Source organism: Neoarius graeffei, chromosome 5, assembly GCF_027579695.1.
Source record: "Neoarius graeffei isolate fNeoGra1 chromosome 5, fNeoGra1.pri, whole genome shotgun sequence".
Lineage (NCBI taxonomy): Eukaryota > Metazoa > Chordata > Actinopteri > Siluriformes > Ariidae > Neoarius > Neoarius graeffei.
Window position 1 is genome coordinate 30,253,471 of NC_083573.1, and position 19,417 is coordinate 30,272,887.

The following is a 19,417-nucleotide window of genomic DNA, read 5'->3' on the forward strand; positions in this document are numbered from 1 at the left end:
TTCTGTGCGGAGTTTGCATGTTGTCTGCGTGGGTTTCCTCCGGGTGCTCCGGTTTTCCCCACAGTCCAAAGACATGCAGGTTAGGTTAACTGGTGACTCTAAATTGACCATGAGTGTGAATGGTTGTCTGTGTCTATGTGTCAGCCCTGTGATGACCTGGCAACTTGTCCAAGGTGTACCCCACCTTTCGCCTGTAGTCAGCTGGGATAGGCTTCAGCTTGCCTGCGACCCTGTAGAACAGGATAAAGCAGCTAGAGATAATGAGATGAGATGAGATTTCTTCTCACAAGCTAACACATTCTAGCCAACAGTCTGAACCTGTGAAAGCTATATAATCTGGTGGTGTTTTGATGCCAAAAACGCAATAAGTAAATAAAATAGATAAATAAGAGGTGAATCTCAAGGTGCATTTTTGCTGTTTAGAGTTCAGAGTTCATTTTCACAAGTGATTGCCACTAGTTTATTAGATTACAGGTGAAACTTACAAATGAATGTACCACATGAGGTTCTACATTTGATGTCTTTGTACTATTTTCAATGAAATATAGGGTTTCCATGATTTGCAAATTCTTGCCTTTTTTTTTTATTTACAGTTTACACAGCGTCCCAGCTCTTTTAGAATTGGGGCTGTATTTGTTGATAACTGTGCCCTTGCTGCACACTCCCATGAGGACATCCAATATATCATGGACAGATTCTCAACACCCTGTAAGCATTTTGTTCTCACCATCAGCCTTGGTAAAACTAAGTCCATGTTCCAGGAAGCACCATCAATCCAGGGTGTCTCACCTCCACCACCTGTCACCACTACACTCTAAAAAATAATGGGGCCAGTACCGGTTCTTCAGGGTGATGCCATAGAAGAACCTTTTTCAGGGCTTCAAAGAACCGTTCATGCAACAGTTCTTTAAAGAACCATTTAAACCATTTGTTTGAGCAGTGAAGACAGATTTATGTAAACATAGCCTATGTGCATTGACCAGCAAATGGTAAGATGCCAGGCTCTGAAGAACCATTTCCAATGTGAAGAACCTTTCGCATAATGTAATGGTTCATCACAGAGTTTTGACTCTCCATGGAACCATCCAGAGATTTGAAGAACCACTGAAGCACCTTTATTTTTTAGAGTGTAATGGCATAGAACTCATGTCCATTGACACGTTTTGCTACCTGGGCAGTATGAGCAGCAACAATGAATCCCTGGATACAGAGATAACTCTGTGCTTTGCCAAAGCCAGCTCTGCCTTTGGAAGACTCAGTAAGTGCCTCTGGCAGGACAAAGGTATCAATGACTGCACCAAGATCGCTACTTACAGAGCAGTCATTTTCAGTGCACTACTATACTGTTGTGAATCATGGACCACACACCATCACCATATCCAGCAGCGAGAGCAGTTCCACCAGTGATGCTTGAGAAGGATTTGTCACATCAAATGGCAAGACAGGATCTCCAACCTTCATGCTCTGGACAGGTGCAATCGTTCAAGCATCGAATATCTGCTAATACAGAGGCAGTTACGATGTTGTACACATGGATGACAGCAGGATCGCCAAAATGTTGCTGTTTGGTCAACTTAAGGTCAGGACACCGTGACATTGATCAACCTTGCAAATGATACAAGGACTGCCTGAAGGGAAATCTCAAAGCCTGTGAAATGAACATCACCACCTGGGAAGCCCATGCCCAAGACAGGTCAACATGGAGACATCGCTGCTCCAAGGGTGTTGAAGCATTTGAGCAACACAGGGCCACAACAATACAAGCCAGAAAGGTGCGATGCAAGCAGGGCTTATCATCTGAAGAGTCATTTTCCTGCAACAGATGCAGAAGATGCTATGCTTCTAGGATTGGCTTCCACTTTCACATGAGGACACACGCTAGGAACCAGACATACAGTGTCTTGCAAAAGTATTCATGCCCCTTGGTGTTTTTTCTGTTTTATCATTTTACAAGGTGGAATTAAAATGGATTTTCGAGGGGTTAGCACCATTTGATTTACACAACATGCCTCCCACTTTAAAGGTGCAAACTGTTGGGGTTTTTTTTTATTGTGAAACAAACAATAATTAAGATGACAAAACAGAAATCTGGAGTGTGCATAGGTATTCACCCCCGCAAAGTCAATACTTTGTAGAGCCACATTTTGCTGCAATTACAGCTGCAAGTCTCTTTGGGTATGTCTTGATTAGTTTAGCACAACTAGTCACTTTTTGCCTATTTCTCAAGGCAAAACTGCTCCGACTTCTTCAAAAGTTAAATGGTTTGCATTGGTGGACAGCAATCTTCAAGTTATGCCACAGATTCTCAGTTGGATTGGAGGCCATTCCAACACATTTAAATTAAATTAAATTAAAATTAAAGTTGTGTTACAATATTCTTCCTGACAGCTCAGACCAGTCTGGCCATTTTCCTCTGACCTCTCTTATCAACAAGACATTTCCCCCCACAGAAATGTCACTCACTCAAAGTTTTTTGTTTCTCATACCATTCTGTGTAAACTCTAGAGACTGTTGTGTGTGAAAACCCAGGAGGTTAGCAATTTCTGAAATACTCAAACCAGCCCATCAGGCACCAACACCCATGCCACAGTGAAAGTCACAGAGATCACAATTTTCCCATTCTGATGTTTGAAGTGAACATTAACTGAAGCTCTTGATTTGTATCGGCATGATTGTATGCATCGTGCTGCTGTCAAGGGATTTGCTGATTAGATAACTGCATAAAACCCCAGGTGGGTGGGTGTTCCTAATAAAGTGGGTGGTGTTTTTGTGTGTGTGTGTGTGTTCAATACAATTAATTTTACTGGAAGAAATTTTCGAATAAAAATACTTACACTGCCTCCACGTGATGTTTGTGTTGGTGCATCTTGGTGAAATGACACTTCGGTGTAGCTAAGTAATTCCAACAAAAGATAATTGTTGATTAGCACATCAGAGTATTAATTAAAGCTCATAAAGCTCTAAATGAAACATGTGTATTGTTTGTTATAGCTGTGCTAAATAGCAATCTTCGGATTGTTACTGTGAAACTACAATTACAATTATATCATTATCAGACATGTAGTCTAAATTATCCTGCTTCACTGCTTGTTCTAAAGTAAATGACAGCGTGATAATTTAGAAATTGTCCTATTCTTTATACAGGACACACCCAAAGGCGTTATATTAGCTTTTAATGACTCTATAAATGACTCTACAGCTATAAATGAAATCACTGTGTCACTCCACTGAAGGTGCAGTAGGTGAGGGTGTGTTTAATGTAACGTGTATAGCTACTGTTGTGTATCGTGTTATATTTAGTGTGTATAATGAAGGAAGTTTTTATGAAGGCGAGTAAAATAGAAGATAATAAAATAAAATAGGTTTATGTCGGGGTTTTTTTGTAAACATATCCAAAAAGAGTTTAAAACGAACAGAACGGTGTTCACGGTGTTGCCATTTGTTTTCAGAGGAAAGCAGTTTAAACACGCTCAGAAATCTACTTAGTCTTCTCTAGATGACGTCATACATGCGACTTATTTGCATATTAATTTTTTCACAATTTTCATTGATCTATCAAATTACGAATTAGGGTACATGAACAATAGAGTTTTATCAGAATAGAAAAGAACAGATTATCATTTATTCCTGAAAGTTTATTTCTTATAGAAATAAGTCGTCTTTATTCACAGCACCACAAACTAAACTTTTAGGCATTAACAAAATATTATATATTATACGATTACTCGCTTCTTTTTCCTTTATTTGTGTTTAACTTAAACCATGGGGGACGGGGAGGGAGAGAGAGAGAAAACGCTAAGTGCAGGCGGATTCATGTGGGTGGGACAAAAAGAGTGGTAAGTGATTGGTGATTGGCCACTGAAAAAATACTGGTGTTTCGTCTGAGCGTGTTGACGTTTGCTCATTCATTCGGACGGTATCCTTATCGCCTGTTGGAGTTGGTTTTCCGTTCGAATCCCGGAGTGAGAGACAGTACAGGATGCCAGAGTTCTCTCAGTGCGCCTGGTGGATGTTCTGTAAGTGTCTGTAAAAACGTTACTTTCCTGTTCTAACCCTCAAACCGTGTTTTATAAATGATACATAAATCAAACTATCTGCGATGGGTTTGTCCTTTCTTGTGGGGGTTTTGGGGCGGAATTGGTTTTAAATGGTGGAGTATTTATCATTGATGAACTTATGGAGAGCTGGAGAGAGAGAGAGAATTGCCATGCTGAGATACCCTCAGAAAATTGAAATCTTTATTTCGAACATGTGTGAACAGTGAACAGTAAAATCAAAACAAAACCAAACAAACTAAATAACCATAATCATAGAAAAAAGAAATAAAATAAAAAGAATATATATTTAAAAAACGACTAATTTTACTACTAATTAAATAATAATAATAATAATAATAATAATAATAATAATAATAATAATAATAACTAAAATGAACTTAAACATGTTCGAAAAGGAGTAGGAAGAAGTAAAAACTTATTAACTCCTACCCCCACTCTCTATTTCCCTATGATCATGTATGATACCAATTATTATTTCATGTGAATATCCGTATAATACTAATGATACTAATAATAAAAATAACAAAATGAAAATGAAAAAGGGGTGAACTTTATTGAGTTCCCTCTGCATGACACCCGGAGAATGTAAAGGCTTTAGGATATCTTTTCCTTGCGCATTTTTAGACTGATGTTTCTTTTCTCCAGCTATCACGACTGTTTGTTTGTTTTTTATGTTTTATTTGAGATGCTACTCTCAGTTTTAAGTGTGTAGTTTCTGTCCAGGCTGCTAGCTGTAATGTGCATGCGGAAATGAATATTAAGTGTATGGTGAACCTGTGGTTAGAAAGTCCCTACCCCGCCCTGCCCCACCCCCTACCGAGGTGCTGGCTGAGTCAAGGGAGTTTGAGAGCTGATTAGTGTGTGTGTGTGTGTGTGTTTACGAGAGGGAAAGTGGGCGGTGCAGTGCATTTTGAATGAGTAATGAAACTGCGCACGACGTAACAATGAGTTGAACTTGGTGTCAGAGGGTCCGTCTCTCCACAGAGTGGTGCAGGACTGCCACCTGATGAGGCACAACAATACAGATTCTCACTGTAACCAATGCACCTGCAATGTAAATAAAAAAGGGCTTAGACATGTCTTATTTAAATACCCCTAAATGTAACACTTAGAAGACATGTCTAGGGTATTTAGGAATGCCTGGAAGACATGTCTTGTGTCTACTGATAGACACCGGTGTCTTTATAATACAACCCCAATTCCAAAAAAGTTGGGACGCTGTGTAAACTGTAAATAAAGATGGAATGCAATAATTTACAAATCATGGAAATGCTATATTTAATTTAAAATAGTACAAAGACAACATATATTGAAACTGAGAAATTTTATTGTTTTTTGAGAAATATATGCTCATTTTGAATTTGATGTCAGCAACATCTTTCAGAAAAGTTGGGACAGGAGCGTGTATACCGCTGTGTTGCATCATCTCTACTGTTAATAACACTCTGTAAATGTTTGGGAACTGAGGAGATCAGCTGCTGTAGTTTTGAAAGAGAAATGTTGTCCCATTCTTGCCTGATATACAATTTCAGATGCTCAACAGTTCGGGATCTCCTTTGTCGTATTTTACGCTTCATAATGCGCCAAATGTTTTAAAAGGGAGACAGGTTTCGACCGCAGCAGGCCAGTTTAGCACCCGGACTCTTTTACTACAGAGCCATGTAGTTTTAATATGTGCAGAAAGCGGTTTGGCGTTGTCTTGCTGAAAGAAGGAAGGCCTTCCCTGAAAAAGATTTAGTCTGGATGGCAGCATATTGCTCTGAAACATGTTTATATCATTCAGCATTAATGATGTCTTCCCAGATGTACAAGCTCCCCATGTCATGTGCACTAATGCCCCCTCATACCATAACAGATGTTGGCTTTTGAGCTGTGCACTGATAACACGCCGGATGGTCCCTCTCCTCTTTAGCCTGGAGGACATGGGGTCCATGATTTCTCAAGAGAATTTCTACTTTTGATTCATTAGACAGTTTTCCACTTCACCTCAGTCCATCGTAAAAGAGCTCGGGCCCAGAGAAGGGGGCAGGGTTTCTGGAAATTGTTTATATCTGGGTTTAACTTGCATTTGTGGATGCAGTAATGAAGTGTTTTCACAGATGATGGTTTTCTGAAATGTTCCTGAGCCCATACACTGATTTCCACTACAGACACGTGTCTGCTTTTAATGCAGTGTCTCCTGAGGGCCTGAAGATCACAGGCATCCAATGTCAGTTTTCAGCCTTGTCTCTTGCATACAGAGATTTCTCCAGATTCTCTGAATCTTTTAATGATATAATGGACCGTAGATGATATGATCCCCAAATTCTTTGCAGTTTTACATTGAGGAATGTTATTCTTAAATTGTTGCACTGTTTGCCCACACAGTCTTTCACAGAGTGGTGAACCCTGCCCCATCTTTACTTCTGAGGGACTCTGCCTCTCTGGGATGCTCTTTTTATACACAATCATCTTACTGACCTGTTGACAATTAACCGAATTAGTTTTTTAGCATGACACAACTTTTTCAGTCTTTTGTTGCCCCTGTCCCAACTTTTCTGAATCATGTTACTGACATCAAATTCAAAATGAGCAGAAATTTTTCGAAAAACAATAACATTTCTCAGTTCCAACATGTGATATGTTGTCTTTGTACTATTTTCAATGAAATGTAGGGTTTCCATGATTTGCAAATCTTCTCATTCTGTTTTTATTTAGATTATACACCATGTTCCAACTTTTTTGGAATTGGGGTTGTAGACACGAATGTTTTCTTGCACCTTCCATATACACCCGTCTTCCAAGAAAGAAAGAAAGCACAACTTTATTCATCACACACTTGTGAAATTCCTCTCTGCATTTAACCCATCTGAAGCAGTGAACACACACATGCACACACACCTGAGCAATGAGCACACACACATACCCAGAGCAGTGGGTAGCCATGCTAACAGCGCCCGGGGAGCAGTTGGGAGTTAGGTGCCTCTCTCAAGGGCACCTCAGCCCAAGGCCATCCCATATTAACCTAACCGCATGTCTTTGAACTGTGGGGGAAACTGGAGCACCCGGAGGAAACCCACGCAGACACGGGGAGAACATGCAAACTCCACACAGAAAGGGGGGTTGGGGGGAGTAGAAAAGAAAACAGAAAAGACCGGAGCAGATGTGGAGAAAAAAATGAAACCGCAAAAAAAAAAATGTATCAGCATGTCATAGGTAATATTTTTGTTTGATGTTTTATTCAACATATAAAAGTATTTTAGCCAGATTTTTTAAAATATCTGCAAAACTTGATGCATGTTGTTTGTTTGTTTGTTTGTTTGTTTGTTTGTTTGTTTGTCAGTGATTTCAGTAAAACTGACAAACATAGGTTGTTTTGTCTTTGGTCATAATACAGTTATAACTGTTTATTTTTCATACAGTCATCAGCATATTGTTGCTGTTTCTTCCATGTGGAGGAAGAAGTGGCAGTTCTGGCCATCAGCATCCGAATGGTACAATCACATTTAATCTTGATGAAACTGTACCTGTGTCTCAGCACGACACCTGGCTGATTAATGTGAGTATATACATCAACTGTTGTCCATTATAACTCCATTTTTTGGTTGCTGTTCTGTTTAATTGTTGTTAGTTTAGCTAAATCAGATTATTTTGTGAATAGTTGAGTCTTAGGAAGGGGTAGTGGCTAAATATTTGTTTTTAATTTTTTTTGCGGTCCAAATTCTGCGCTCTGATTGGCTGGTGAGCGGGTCCGTATTCTACAGTACGGACCCCAGTTATGGACCCTGGTTATGGACCTCTGACAACTCACTTGTTCACAAAAACAACAAACATAGTAGCATTTTTTTGTCAACATTTATCTTTTTTTATAAGATTTATTTATAATATTATCAAAAATCTTATAAATGTTTGCCAGCATTTCTCAGGAGAATAGCATTAATTTTACAGCATGGATAGCGATAACGACAGTGTTCACAGTGAAAGCGAGTTTTACTACCCTGAGGAAGACAAAATTAAAGAAAACATTTCAGGAGAAAGCTAAAAACCTCTCTAACTTGCAAACGCCGAGCAAAAACATGGCTGAATCCTGAATGACTCCTATTTGTATAAATAGGGGACTACATAGGCAGCAAAATGTAGTTTTTTTTCCTGCCATGGAAGTGCACTTGTATACCGAGGAGAAAGCAATTTGCATTACAGCCGTGAATGATGATTCAAAATGGCGGCTCGGTTTTCCCCTTTCGGGCGCTCTCGTTTTCTGTTAGAATTTGGTAAAGAAAAAAAATTATTTACCAGCTTAAGGTCGGTCTGTATGGTGAAATACCATCACCTCGGCCTTGAATACTGACCTCGGCCCAGAGGGCCTCGCTCAGTACTTTCAGGACCTCGGTCATGGTATTTCATGATACAGACCTCCCAGCTGGTAAATAACATATATATCTTTCTTCTTGCATCTCTGGTTAGGTTCAGGTCAGTCATGATGTGCAGCTTTGCACAAGTCATTTTAAAGATAGACTTCCATTGTAGCCACAAGAACAAAATTATGGTAGTCTCTTTTAATTACTTTTATCTCTGATGCATTATCAAAAAGGTTAGCACTGTTGCCTCACAGCAAGAAGGTCCTGGGTTCGAGCTCAGTGGCTGACGAGGGCCTTTCTGTGTGGAGTTTGCATGTTCTCTCCATGCCTGCGTGGGTTTCCTCTGGGTGCTCCAGTTTCCACCACAGTCCACAGACATGCAGGTTAGGCTAATTGGTGGCTCTAAATTGACTGTAGGTGTGAATGTGAGTGTGAATGGCTGTTTGTCTCTGTGTGTCAGCCTTGTGATGATCTGGCGACTTGTCCAGGGTGTACCCCATCTTTTGCCCATAGTCAGCTGGAATAGGCTCCAGCTTGCCCACGACCCTGCACAGGTTAAGTGGTTACAGATAATGGAAGTTTGGATGGATGGAAATTACAGTTCCACCTTACTTTTGAATCATTTTACACCAAACTTCGTAGCATCTTTAGTGCTTTTAGGAACAGCATTTTAGATTAGATTAGATTAGATTAGATTAGATTAGATTAGATAAAACTTTATTGATCCCTTTGGGCGGGTTCCCTCAGGGAAATTAAGATTCCAGCAGCATCATTACAGATAAACAGAGAAAAGAAATAGAGAAAACTTCTAGATAAATTAAAATAAATTAAGTATTTACATATACAAATATATAAAAAGAATAAGATATGGGGAAGGGGGGAAGAAAAAGAAAAAAACAAGGTGCGGAGAAGGGGGGGCGGCGGTAGGAGAGATATTGCACTTTATATTGCATGTTGTCTGGTATTGCTTATTGTTAGGCTAGGCTACTGCTCCTTCCCGTCCTCTGTCCTCCTGTTACCCCTTCTCCCCCCCAGAGAGGAGTTGTACAGTCTGATGGCGTGATGGACAAAGGAGTTTTTGTGTCTGTTCGTCCTGCACTTGGGAAGGAGCATTCTGTCACTGAACAGGCTCCTCTGGTTGCTGATGACGGTGTGCAGAGGGTGAATGGCATCGTCCATGATGTTCAATAGTTTGTCCATAGACCTCTTCTCTGCCACTGTCACCAGAGAGTCCAGCTTCATGCCGACCACAGAGTGGCCCGCCTGATCAGTTTGTCCAGCCTGGATGTGTCCTTCTTGGATGTGCTTCCCCCCAGCACACCACGGTGTAAAACAGGACACTGGCGACCACAGACTGATAGAACATCCACAGGAGTTTCCTGCAGATGTTAAAGGACCGCAGCCTCCTAAGGAAGTATAGCCTGCTCTGTCCCTTCCTGTATAAGTGATTGGTGTTGCAAGTCCAGTCCAGCTTGCTGTCCAGCCACAGCCCGAGGTACTTGTAGGAATCCACAGCCTCCACCTCGACTCCCTCGATCAGAACTGGTCGTGACCTTGGTCTGGACCTCCCAAAGTCAATGACCAGCTCCTTGGTCTTCGAGGTGTTGAGCTGCAGATGGTTCCTGTTGCACCACACAGCAAAGTCCCTCACCAGGCTCCTATACTCCTCCTCTCTGTTGTCACTGATACACCCAACGATGGCTGTGTCATGGCAAACTTCTGAATGTGACACAGCTCCGAGTTGTAGCAGAAGTCTGCAGTTTTCTTTCATAATCGGTAATTCTTCCTCATTTACAGTAACAAAGTGATTGCCAGCCAAGCTGCTGAGTCGCTTGTGGTGATTATTGAAAAATAGTCTGAATCTCTTGACCAATCAGCATGTGCGATTTCCTAAAATCACCTGCTTATTTATGCTAAAACTGTTTTAATAAGATTTATATGAAACGGTCATGAATGTATTCCGTAAAATGTGTTAGTAAATAATCCCACGCTATTTTTTAAAAAGCAAATTTAAAATAAGCACTGGATAAAACCCATCTATCTTATGGAAATAAAGATACAAATGTCACTGTCTGGTGGTCAAGTATTTGAGATACATTGCCTTGCACTAATGATTGGGTTCCCTGTGGTGGTACACGGACATCTGTTGAAAAATATTTCACTCGTTCGCTCCACTCACTCGTGAATATGTTCACCATTCAAAGATAAACTTCATATTTTCATGGCACTGTGTAATATCCAATTATCATACATCATGTGTAATATATTTCTCATAAGCATTTTATAACATGATGAATAAAACTGAATAAAACATCTGTCATTTTTCCTATTTCAATACCTTTGGGGGCAGCCTTCCTGTTTGATGCTGACCACACCAACTTATGTTACGTTACATGAATTATGTCATGCTATTTCTATAAGTAATTCCACTGCAAGGGCTTAGTAATAAGAAATAAAATAAGTTGTAAATATGTTTTGACTTTCTTTTATCAGGAAAGAAATTAAATGCTGCTGCACTTCAGCTGCTCCAGTTTATGTTTCAATACATCTGAATTTACATTAGTATATAATCCCTGTACCACACATTTAGGAAATTACTGAAATTATTAAATGCATACACAACTAAACTACACAAACAACTACAAGGCAGTGAGGTAACGAATACATTTTGGATTTTATATTTTTAATACATTTTTAATACTGTATGCATATCTGCATATTTTTAGAATGTTGTCCAGGCAAATGAAATGAGCTTCAACACCACCACCATTGAGAGCCGAGGGCTTCGGTATGTCACCTTTAAGAAATGCTACGAAAATGTAACATACTGGAGTGCTGATCCTGGGGTGAGTAATAAAGTTTTATAATCATCATATTTTAGACAGTGTAGGTTCTGACATCCACACAGCACACAGAAAAAAGTCAACACTGAGGTTGAGACACATCAGACCACTAACAGTGTTTCCACTCACAACACAACTTGTGTTTAGTCCTTACTTATAAGTCACTAAAGTAAAAGTAGAAGAGCTTATGTCTTTTAGATGAAGTCCTTTGTAATAACATCCAGACATGATAGAAAACAACAATGACAAGTTAACAAGGTGTGTATTTCCCTCACTGATGTTATTTAATAACTGGATGTGTTTATCTGTCTCTGTTTTTATTTCCACAGAAATCCATCAGCTTCCTATGTAAGTATAATGTTAAAAACATTTGGATATCTTTAAGACAAAGGAGTTATTTACTACACAGTATCACCCAAGTCAAGTCATTTTATTTATATAGCACATTTAAATGCAACAAAGTTGGCCCCAAAGTGCTTCACAACATAACACAAGATTTGGAACAACATTTACAGGGAAACAGAATAAATAAAGAAATTGGACTAGATTAAAACCCAAGCTAGTAAAAAACAAAACAAAACAAAACAAAAAAACCAAATGCTTTAAAAATATATCAGAAAGAAAAAAGCTAGCACACAAGTGTGTTTCTTTTTGGCCATCTAACTTTACTGCTCTTTACACTTGCAAGCCGTGCTGTAGCAGGTGAAGGCAGACATCCCAACCTGCAGAAACTCATTTCAGGGAGGTGTCGTGACCACCCCACTGATGGGAAAAAGTAATCCCTCCCCAATAAATAAATAAATAAATAAATAAAGATGCACATAACAGGGGGGCGATGTAATGTCAACAAATTTTAATTAACTACTAGCATGCTACAGAGCAAGCCATATAAAACAACTCTTATGATATTTCCTTTCATTTTTGCTTTTACATGAATAGAACACAACTTTTTCAGTAACTATTTACATAGGTTGGACATAGCCGGAATGTAGGCCTACTTCCATGTCTTTTCCATGTTAGGATCCAATTTCCTTTCATATCTTCACATGAATAGAACACTGTTTTTTAGCCTAAATGTAGGCCTATTCTTTTTCATGTGACTTTTGCAGGGTTTCATTGTATTTTGATGCTGCTTGCTTTGCAGACTTGAGCAATTTCCCTGAAAGTTCAAGCTCATAGCACTCTATGTCAATCAATTTGTTGATTTTACAGGACATCAGGTTCACAAGAGTTTGGTGAGACATCTGACACCTGAATTCAGTTTTGATGTGATGCACCAAACTGAATGCTCTCTCCAAATCACAATTGGAATTAGGCACAACCAACAACACCTTCATTAACTGGCAGAGCTCCTTGAATCTGACTTGCCCTGAGCTTACTGATTTTACTTTGGACAGCTTCCCCCAGAACTCATCGATTGACAAATTCTTGTAATTTGGGACCAGTGCTTCCAAATTGGTAGAGGTATAATCCAGGACTTCCAAGTGGAGTTGTTCTCTGGCATCTGCCTTCATCATATTAGGGAATCTCTCAGCCAAAGTCAAAATCTGCTCTGGTTGCATATCATCTTGGCTCTCTGGATTAACCACTGACAGATTTGTCAAGATTTGGTCTCTCATTGGGAACTTTTCCTTTACTTTTTGGAAGCTCCTGACATAAAATGCTCTGGCACCTTTGAAGAATTGCCTTGTCTTGTAAGGGGGGAGGGCTTCCTCACTTCGCAAGTGCCTCCTTGTCAAGAACCCAACAAAAAGCTCTTCATCTTCACAGTAGATTTCAGGGTTACTCACATCTATCTCCTGCACTTTCTGTTCTCTCAAGACCTTTGGCACAATAAATTTGCTTGCTATGTCATGCAGGAGCTCTTCAACACTGTCGTTTAATTTGAAAAGAATGGGTGCCTTGTTTTGAAAAATCAAATTAAATTTGTCAAAACACTGTGTGACATTGTGGAGAAAGCAAGTGTAAATTTTCATAATTGGGTCTGTCAGCCTCTTCTGAATATCACAGGACTTCTGATTCTCACTATGTGATTCAAAATAAGTAAAGGCAGGCCATTGGTTAAGTAGATGGTCCAAACATTTTCCCAAAGAAAGCCATCGTGTAGGGCAGTGCTTTTGTACTCTCTGCTGGGCTACATTACAGAGGTCCTGAAACTGTTTAAGTTCCTTTCTTCTTTTTGAACTTTTCTCAATGTAGTAGTAAATGTCAATTAGCAATTCTTCAGGTGACATTGAGAGCTCTTTAGCAGCAGTTTTGGCACATATGTTAACCAAGTGACTAGGACAGCCAACGCTGTACTGTATATATGTGGAGCACTCTTGATAAGACAGAGTTGTTTTTGCCAATCATAACATTGCAGTTGTCACTGCTGAATCCTATGCAGTTAGACCATTCAAGACCTTTTTCATGCATGGATGATGCAATGCAGTTGAATATATTTTCAGCTTTGGCATCATTGCACACTGGCATATCCACAAATCCAACTGTCACCTTATCCTGTGCTTCACTGTAGTACCTGACTAAAATAGCACATTCTTTCTCACATATGATGTCATTGCTTTCATCAACCAAAATACTGTATGGCCTTTTTTCTGTCCAGATTAATTTGTACACATCCTCTGAACATTCAGGTTCCAGTGCCAGGTTCATCATCGCTGCTGTCTCAATAATTTCTTGCTATTTCCGAGTCTGGAAACATTTTCCTAAATAACTTGCCAGTGTGCCTACACACATGGAATGGCACATTATGTTCAACAACAAAAGATGCGAAAGACACCTCAGCTGTAGTAACCTTCTCAATGAGACTCTGCGTTTCTGATGAAAAGAACTGAGATATATTGGAGAAGCCTTCCCTGCGCTTAGCCTCCCTGATATGCTGTGCTCCCTAAAAGATATGAAAGCATATATTATATTATCTCATTCTCATATCATTATCTCTAGCCACTTTATCCTGTTCTACAGGGTCGCAGGCAAGCTGGAGTCTATCCCAGCTGACTACGGGCGAAAGGCGGGGTACACCCTGGACAAGTCGCCAGGTCATCACAGGGCTGACACATAGACACAGACAACCATTCACACCTACGGTCAATTTAGAGTCACCAGTTAACCTAACCTGCATGTCTTTGGACTGTGGGGGAAACCGGAGCACCCGGAGGAAACCCACGCGGACACGGGGAGAACATGCAAACTCCACACAGAAAGGCCCTCACCAGCCACGGGGCTCGAACCCGGACCTTCTTGCTGTGAGGCGACAGCGCTAACCACTACACCACCGTGCCACCTATATTATATTATATTATATTATATTATATTATATTATATTATATTATATTATATTATATTATATTATATTATATTAATGTAAACTGCTTATTCATACATTGTTACTTTACAGAAATCTTCAATAAGTTTGGTCTTTTCATGGCAGCCTGTTGTAGACCTAAATATAATGCACATGAAATGACGCTCCTCACCTCAACATGTCTTTTACAGTCATTTAAGCCACCATGGGCAATGCTGAAACCACTGCTGCAAACAGTACATCGCGCGAAACTGTCATTATTTTTTTACCCTTATTAGACAGGGAGATTCTTTTGTGTAATCTGAGGTGAATTGGGTTTTGTATTTTCGTTTATTGGGTCTCTCTCTCTCTCTCTCTCTCTCTCTGCCATGCTGATCCTGTAGGCTGCTCTGACTGAACTGAAAACTTCGGTCCTCGAGAAAAGAGATAAAAGCCCGCCCACACTGAAAGCTGATTGGCTTATTTTGCTGAGTAAACCAATCAGGATGCTCCTTGTCTAGCATGCGCTACATGAACAGGCACACGCGCCTCTCGCGCTCCCTCGCGCACTCCGTCATATGCGCACATTCTAAGATGCGCGATGCAGACATTAATTTAAGGGTTAGTTATATGACCCTGTCGTGCGTGATGTTGCTGAGACTAATGTTGGAAGAAGTTGCTTTTCAAATCATAAGAATTCAAACAAAACAATCCGTCAACTTTTCCAACAATAAATCACCACTGCGCCACCTTCTTTATCATTCTGGTCTAGTTATGTAGGGGACATTTGCTGGGATAAAGTGTGGCTGCTACCACATAAATTCTGCTTGACTAATAAGGTCAGAGAGATTTCTTTTAAGTTGATACATAGGTTTTACCCAACCAACCACTATTTACAGAAACTTAAAAAAGATATTGATGTAAACTGCACCTTTTGTAGGGATCACAGAGAAACACTTGAACACTTATTTTGGTCATGCTCTCATACAAAGACATTTTGGTCTAAACTATCAAGATATAGATTCTGTCTACCCTGATTTTGCTTTGAAATGGGAAAATGTACTCTTTGGTTTTGTTACTCAAGACAGGAATGCCACTTCTGAGTTTTACTTAATTAACCTCATTATCATTTTAGCCAAACATTATATACACAAGTCAAAATTTCAAAATGTAAAGCCAATCTTTATTGAATTCTCCATTTATGTAAATCATTATATAGTGTCCATCTCTTGTTCTCTTAATAAGAAAGCTGTGAAGTCTTATTCCCTTTTTGTGCTGTACAATGCATTCATGTAAATTTATTTATTTTCCTGTTTCTGTTTATTTGTTTTTTTTTACTATTATTTCCATGCCATAACCCCTGGCAGACTGTTAAATATGTTTTTTATACAAAATGTATGCAATGATATCTGACAATAAAAATAAATAAATTTAAAAAAAAAAAGATGCAGACATTAATGTTGCGCGTGTGCGCTCTTGCTCGCTTGCTCTAGATTCCGGGAGATATTCTCCAATTTACGGGCATCAGGGAGCCGCTATCAATATGCGGGAGACTCCCGGAACTTCCGGGCGACTTGGGACGTCTGTGAAGGTGCCTAAAGATCGTGAAGATTCCTGTTTTAAATATTTAGCCCCTAAATCAGGTGCAACCTCGATGGATGTTAATGAAGTGTATCACATTTAATTGTTCTGTTTTAGTCTTTTTATGGTTATGACTGATGGAAAATGATTGTTTTTTTAATGAGCTGCAGGATATCTATCTATCTATCTATCTATCTATCTATCTATCTATCTATCTATCTACTTCATGAGTCATAGTTATAAAATCATTATTCTATCTTCCAGATAACTGTACTGTAGCACCTATTCAAGGTGAGTATCTTTTGGCCCTTTTCCACTACCCTTTTTCAGCTCACTTCAGCTCGCTTCAGCTCACTTCAGCCCGACACGGCTCGCGTTTCGACTACCAAAAACCAGCACGACTCAGCTCGCTTCAGCCCTGCTTAGCCCCTAAAACTCGCACCGTTTTGGAGTTGGGCTGAAGCGAGCCAAAGCGAGCCGAGTGAGGCTGGGGGCGTGAGCAGACACTCCCCTGTGCACTGATTGGTGAGGAGGAGTGTCCTCACATGCCCACACACGCCCCGCGAGCGTGCTGGGATCTGTAAACACCGTAAACCCGGAAGGAGAATAATTACGAATTACGAGAATTTCTGAAGCCTTATGCGCCTCGCTTCATCTATACACTCTTGCCAGTATCTGTCCGCGTTGTCGGTGACAACAAGCCACAGCACCAAGACCAGCAACACTAACGACTCCATGTCCTCCATGTTTATTGTTTACTATTCGGGTCGTGAGACTACCGCTTAAAAGATCACTGATGTCACTGTTTGCGCTGCTTAACGACATCATGTGACGTCCACCCACTTTCGCTAACTCCACCCAATGTGTCCACCCACTTCCAGCCAGCACGGTTCAGCGCAGTTGTAGTCGAAATGCAACTCCAACAGCCCTGCTCAGCTCGACTCAGCACGGCACGGCTCAGCCCGACTCAGCCGCGTTTGTAGTGGAAAAGCGGCATTTGTTTTATAGCTTTGGCAATGTGAAAGTCAATTTAAAGAAAAAAATTTGCTCTCCCTGATGATAATTAGATAGTCATGAAAGAGAGATATGCATGATCCTGTTTTAACACTAAATGTGAGTATGTGAGTGCATATTATTCACCTAGGTTCATGTTTAAATGACATTTCCTTTTCATTTGTGCAGCCCTGTGATTTATTAGATACAGATGTTTGTACAACAGTTAGTTCCAGTCCACTCATTTGATTAGCAGCGTTCCAAGAGTGCTGATATTTTACATAACAGCACTGGGACATTTCACTGTGTGCTTCACTCCACTTGTCTGTGTCCTGCATGTAAAACTCCACTTCCTACCGTAGCTCGAAATGGTGACTACAATAGTGTTCTGGATGTCATCGGCAGACATGGTAAATGATAATTTTCAGGAATATTTCTTTTGACTTAAAATATGAACACTCATCAGATGAAGATGGAATGGAAGTAAGGACACCAGTTTTTCCAGAAGCACCTTTAATAGGAATGTACAAATCACTTGGCCAAGCTTACATGCATAAGATATCTAAATCCCAGACATAGCAGCCCTGTCAATAACTGCCGGCAGCTGGCGATTTTTTTTTTAATAGTTGATTAATCCCCTTAGAGAAATTAGGCTCTGCTTTCATCCATCTAAAGCACTGAACGAACACGCGCACACACACGCAAGTGAGCAGTGAGCACATGCGCTACAGTGCCTGGGGATATATTTATTTATTTATTTTTACAGCACTCTTAGTTTTTGTTTCTGATAATCTGTTTGTGTTTTGCCTGACCATTGCCTGTTTTTGGACTCTACCTTTGCATATCATTTTGGATTTGTCTGCCAGCTTTGCTTTATTAAACTCTCTGCTGCTTTTGCATCCATCTGTCGCCTGTATTCCTGACATTGGATAGGGAGCTATAGTTACCTGTTTTTTTCTATAACCGTTTTTTTTTTTCTCACATTTTTCCAGATCCACACAGTGACATTCTGGTTGGTGTTATTGTTGCGAGCATTCTTTGTGCTGTTGCTCTTTTATGTATAGGTTGTAGATATTGGAAGACAAAAAGGCTTCGAAGGTAAGTCGCTCACATGGCTCTCACTTATTCTTTAAATGCTCAGTTAACTATTCTCTCTAATAGAAATTGGTAAAATTAACATTCTAACATCTGTTAGTGTGCCATGTTCTGTGTACAGATGGCATCAAAATTGACGTGAATCTCGATGTGACTACAAATAAGCAGAGCAGGACCACGCTATTTCTATGGTAGAATTGGAGTCAAACAGCATTTGCTAAACTGTCACATCTGTACCTGCTTGCAATCAAGACTCCACTTCCCAGCATTCACAGCAGCCTGCCATGGATGACAACACCATCCTCCGCTTCACTGCTCACAACTCCCTGATTGCACACACCTGGACTCAGTCACCACAGCACACTATTTGAGCATGCTCAGTACACCAAGTCAATAGGAAGTAAATGCGTGTGGCTGAGTTTGCCAAACCTTTTGCTTATTGTGCTGCTTTTCTGGTTTTGTACCTTGCCTTTTGATATTGCCTCTAATTGCCTGCCCAGCTAACAATTGAACATTCCATAAACATTCGGAGAATGTTTACTTTAAAGTTCTGGGAACGATCTCAGGGAATGTTGTAGTAAAAAATTTTTTTTAGAGTTTTTCTTATGTTATGGGAATGTTAGGTCTTAACATTATGAAAAAAAAATGTTTTGGGTACCTAGTGAGAATCTTCATAATTTATTACTTTTGGTTTAAAAATAAATGAAAACAAGACATGAACATGTAATGAATGACTTTTATTTACAGCAGGTTCCAACTGAATACAATTATGTTACTGCTAATACTCAACTTTAAAAAATACAATCCAGCTCAAAGAAAAGACTCAAGTCATATCTGTATACAAACCATGTTTTGAAAGTTTAGAAAGTGTCTAAAATAATGTTCAATATGTATATTATGTAAATGTTTTTTTAATTCATTCGCTAAACAATATATTACTAATTTCAAATGTTGTGACTGAAAATTTTAGGCAAACTGAACCATCAAAATTCACTCAAGTTTTACAACAGAAATTAACTATAGTAATTAACACAGGGAAAAATATCATTTTACTTGTAAGTAATGCTCAAATCAAAACTATATATCATGCTAAGTAATTTTTTTTTCATTAAAAACATGGGTCTATATAAATTTCCATTGTGGAGCAAATAAGGTTTGACTGTAAAAAGGCACATTATTTATAGTAAATTTACATTGAAATATCTGTAAAACTATTAATTTCTTTGA

At 39.5% G+C, this 19,417-nt stretch overlaps 1 protein-coding gene across 3 annotated transcripts; it reads left to right on the forward strand.

Annotated features, from left to right (window-relative positions):
- The first annotated feature begins 3,921 nt into the window (after nucleotides 1-3,921).
- Nucleotides 3,922-19,017, forward strand: LOC132886621 (uncharacterized). 3 transcript variants are annotated; one of them, XM_060921503.1, is made up of 8 exons: nucleotides 3,922-4,016; nucleotides 7,460-7,596; nucleotides 11,122-11,241; nucleotides 11,568-11,586; nucleotides 16,015-16,164; nucleotides 16,367-16,393; nucleotides 18,088-18,193; nucleotides 18,291-19,017. In XM_060921503.1, the coding sequence occupies exons 1-8, from the start codon at nucleotides 3,980-3,982 to the stop codon at nucleotides 18,325-18,327; spliced, it is 633 nt and encodes a 210-aa protein (XP_060777486.1). In that variant the 5' UTR covers nucleotides 3,922-3,979; the 3' UTR covers nucleotides 18,328-19,017. The 3 variants fall into 3 exon arrangements, with proteins under 3 accessions (XP_060777486.1, XP_060777487.1, XP_060777488.1); XM_060921504.1 differs by having other exon boundaries at nucleotides 18,312-19,017; XM_060921505.1 differs by lacking the exon at nucleotides 16,367-16,393.
- The last annotated feature ends 400 nt before the right edge of the window (nucleotides 19,018-19,417 follow it).

Excerpts from the sequence above, each read along its gene's own strand:
- LOC132886621 (XM_060921503.1), top strand. The coding sequence starts at position 3,980 with ATGCCAGAGTTCTCTCAGTGCGCCTGGTGGATGTTCT. Across the intron at positions 4,017-7,459 it reads GTGCGCCTGGTGGATGTTCT|TCATCAGCATATTGTTGCTG; the intron begins GTAAGTGTCTGT and ends TTTTTCATACAG. Across the intron at positions 16,165-16,366 it reads ATATTTAGCCCCTAAATCAG|ATAACTGTACTGTAGCACCT; the intron begins GTGCAACCTCGA and ends TCTATCTTCCAG.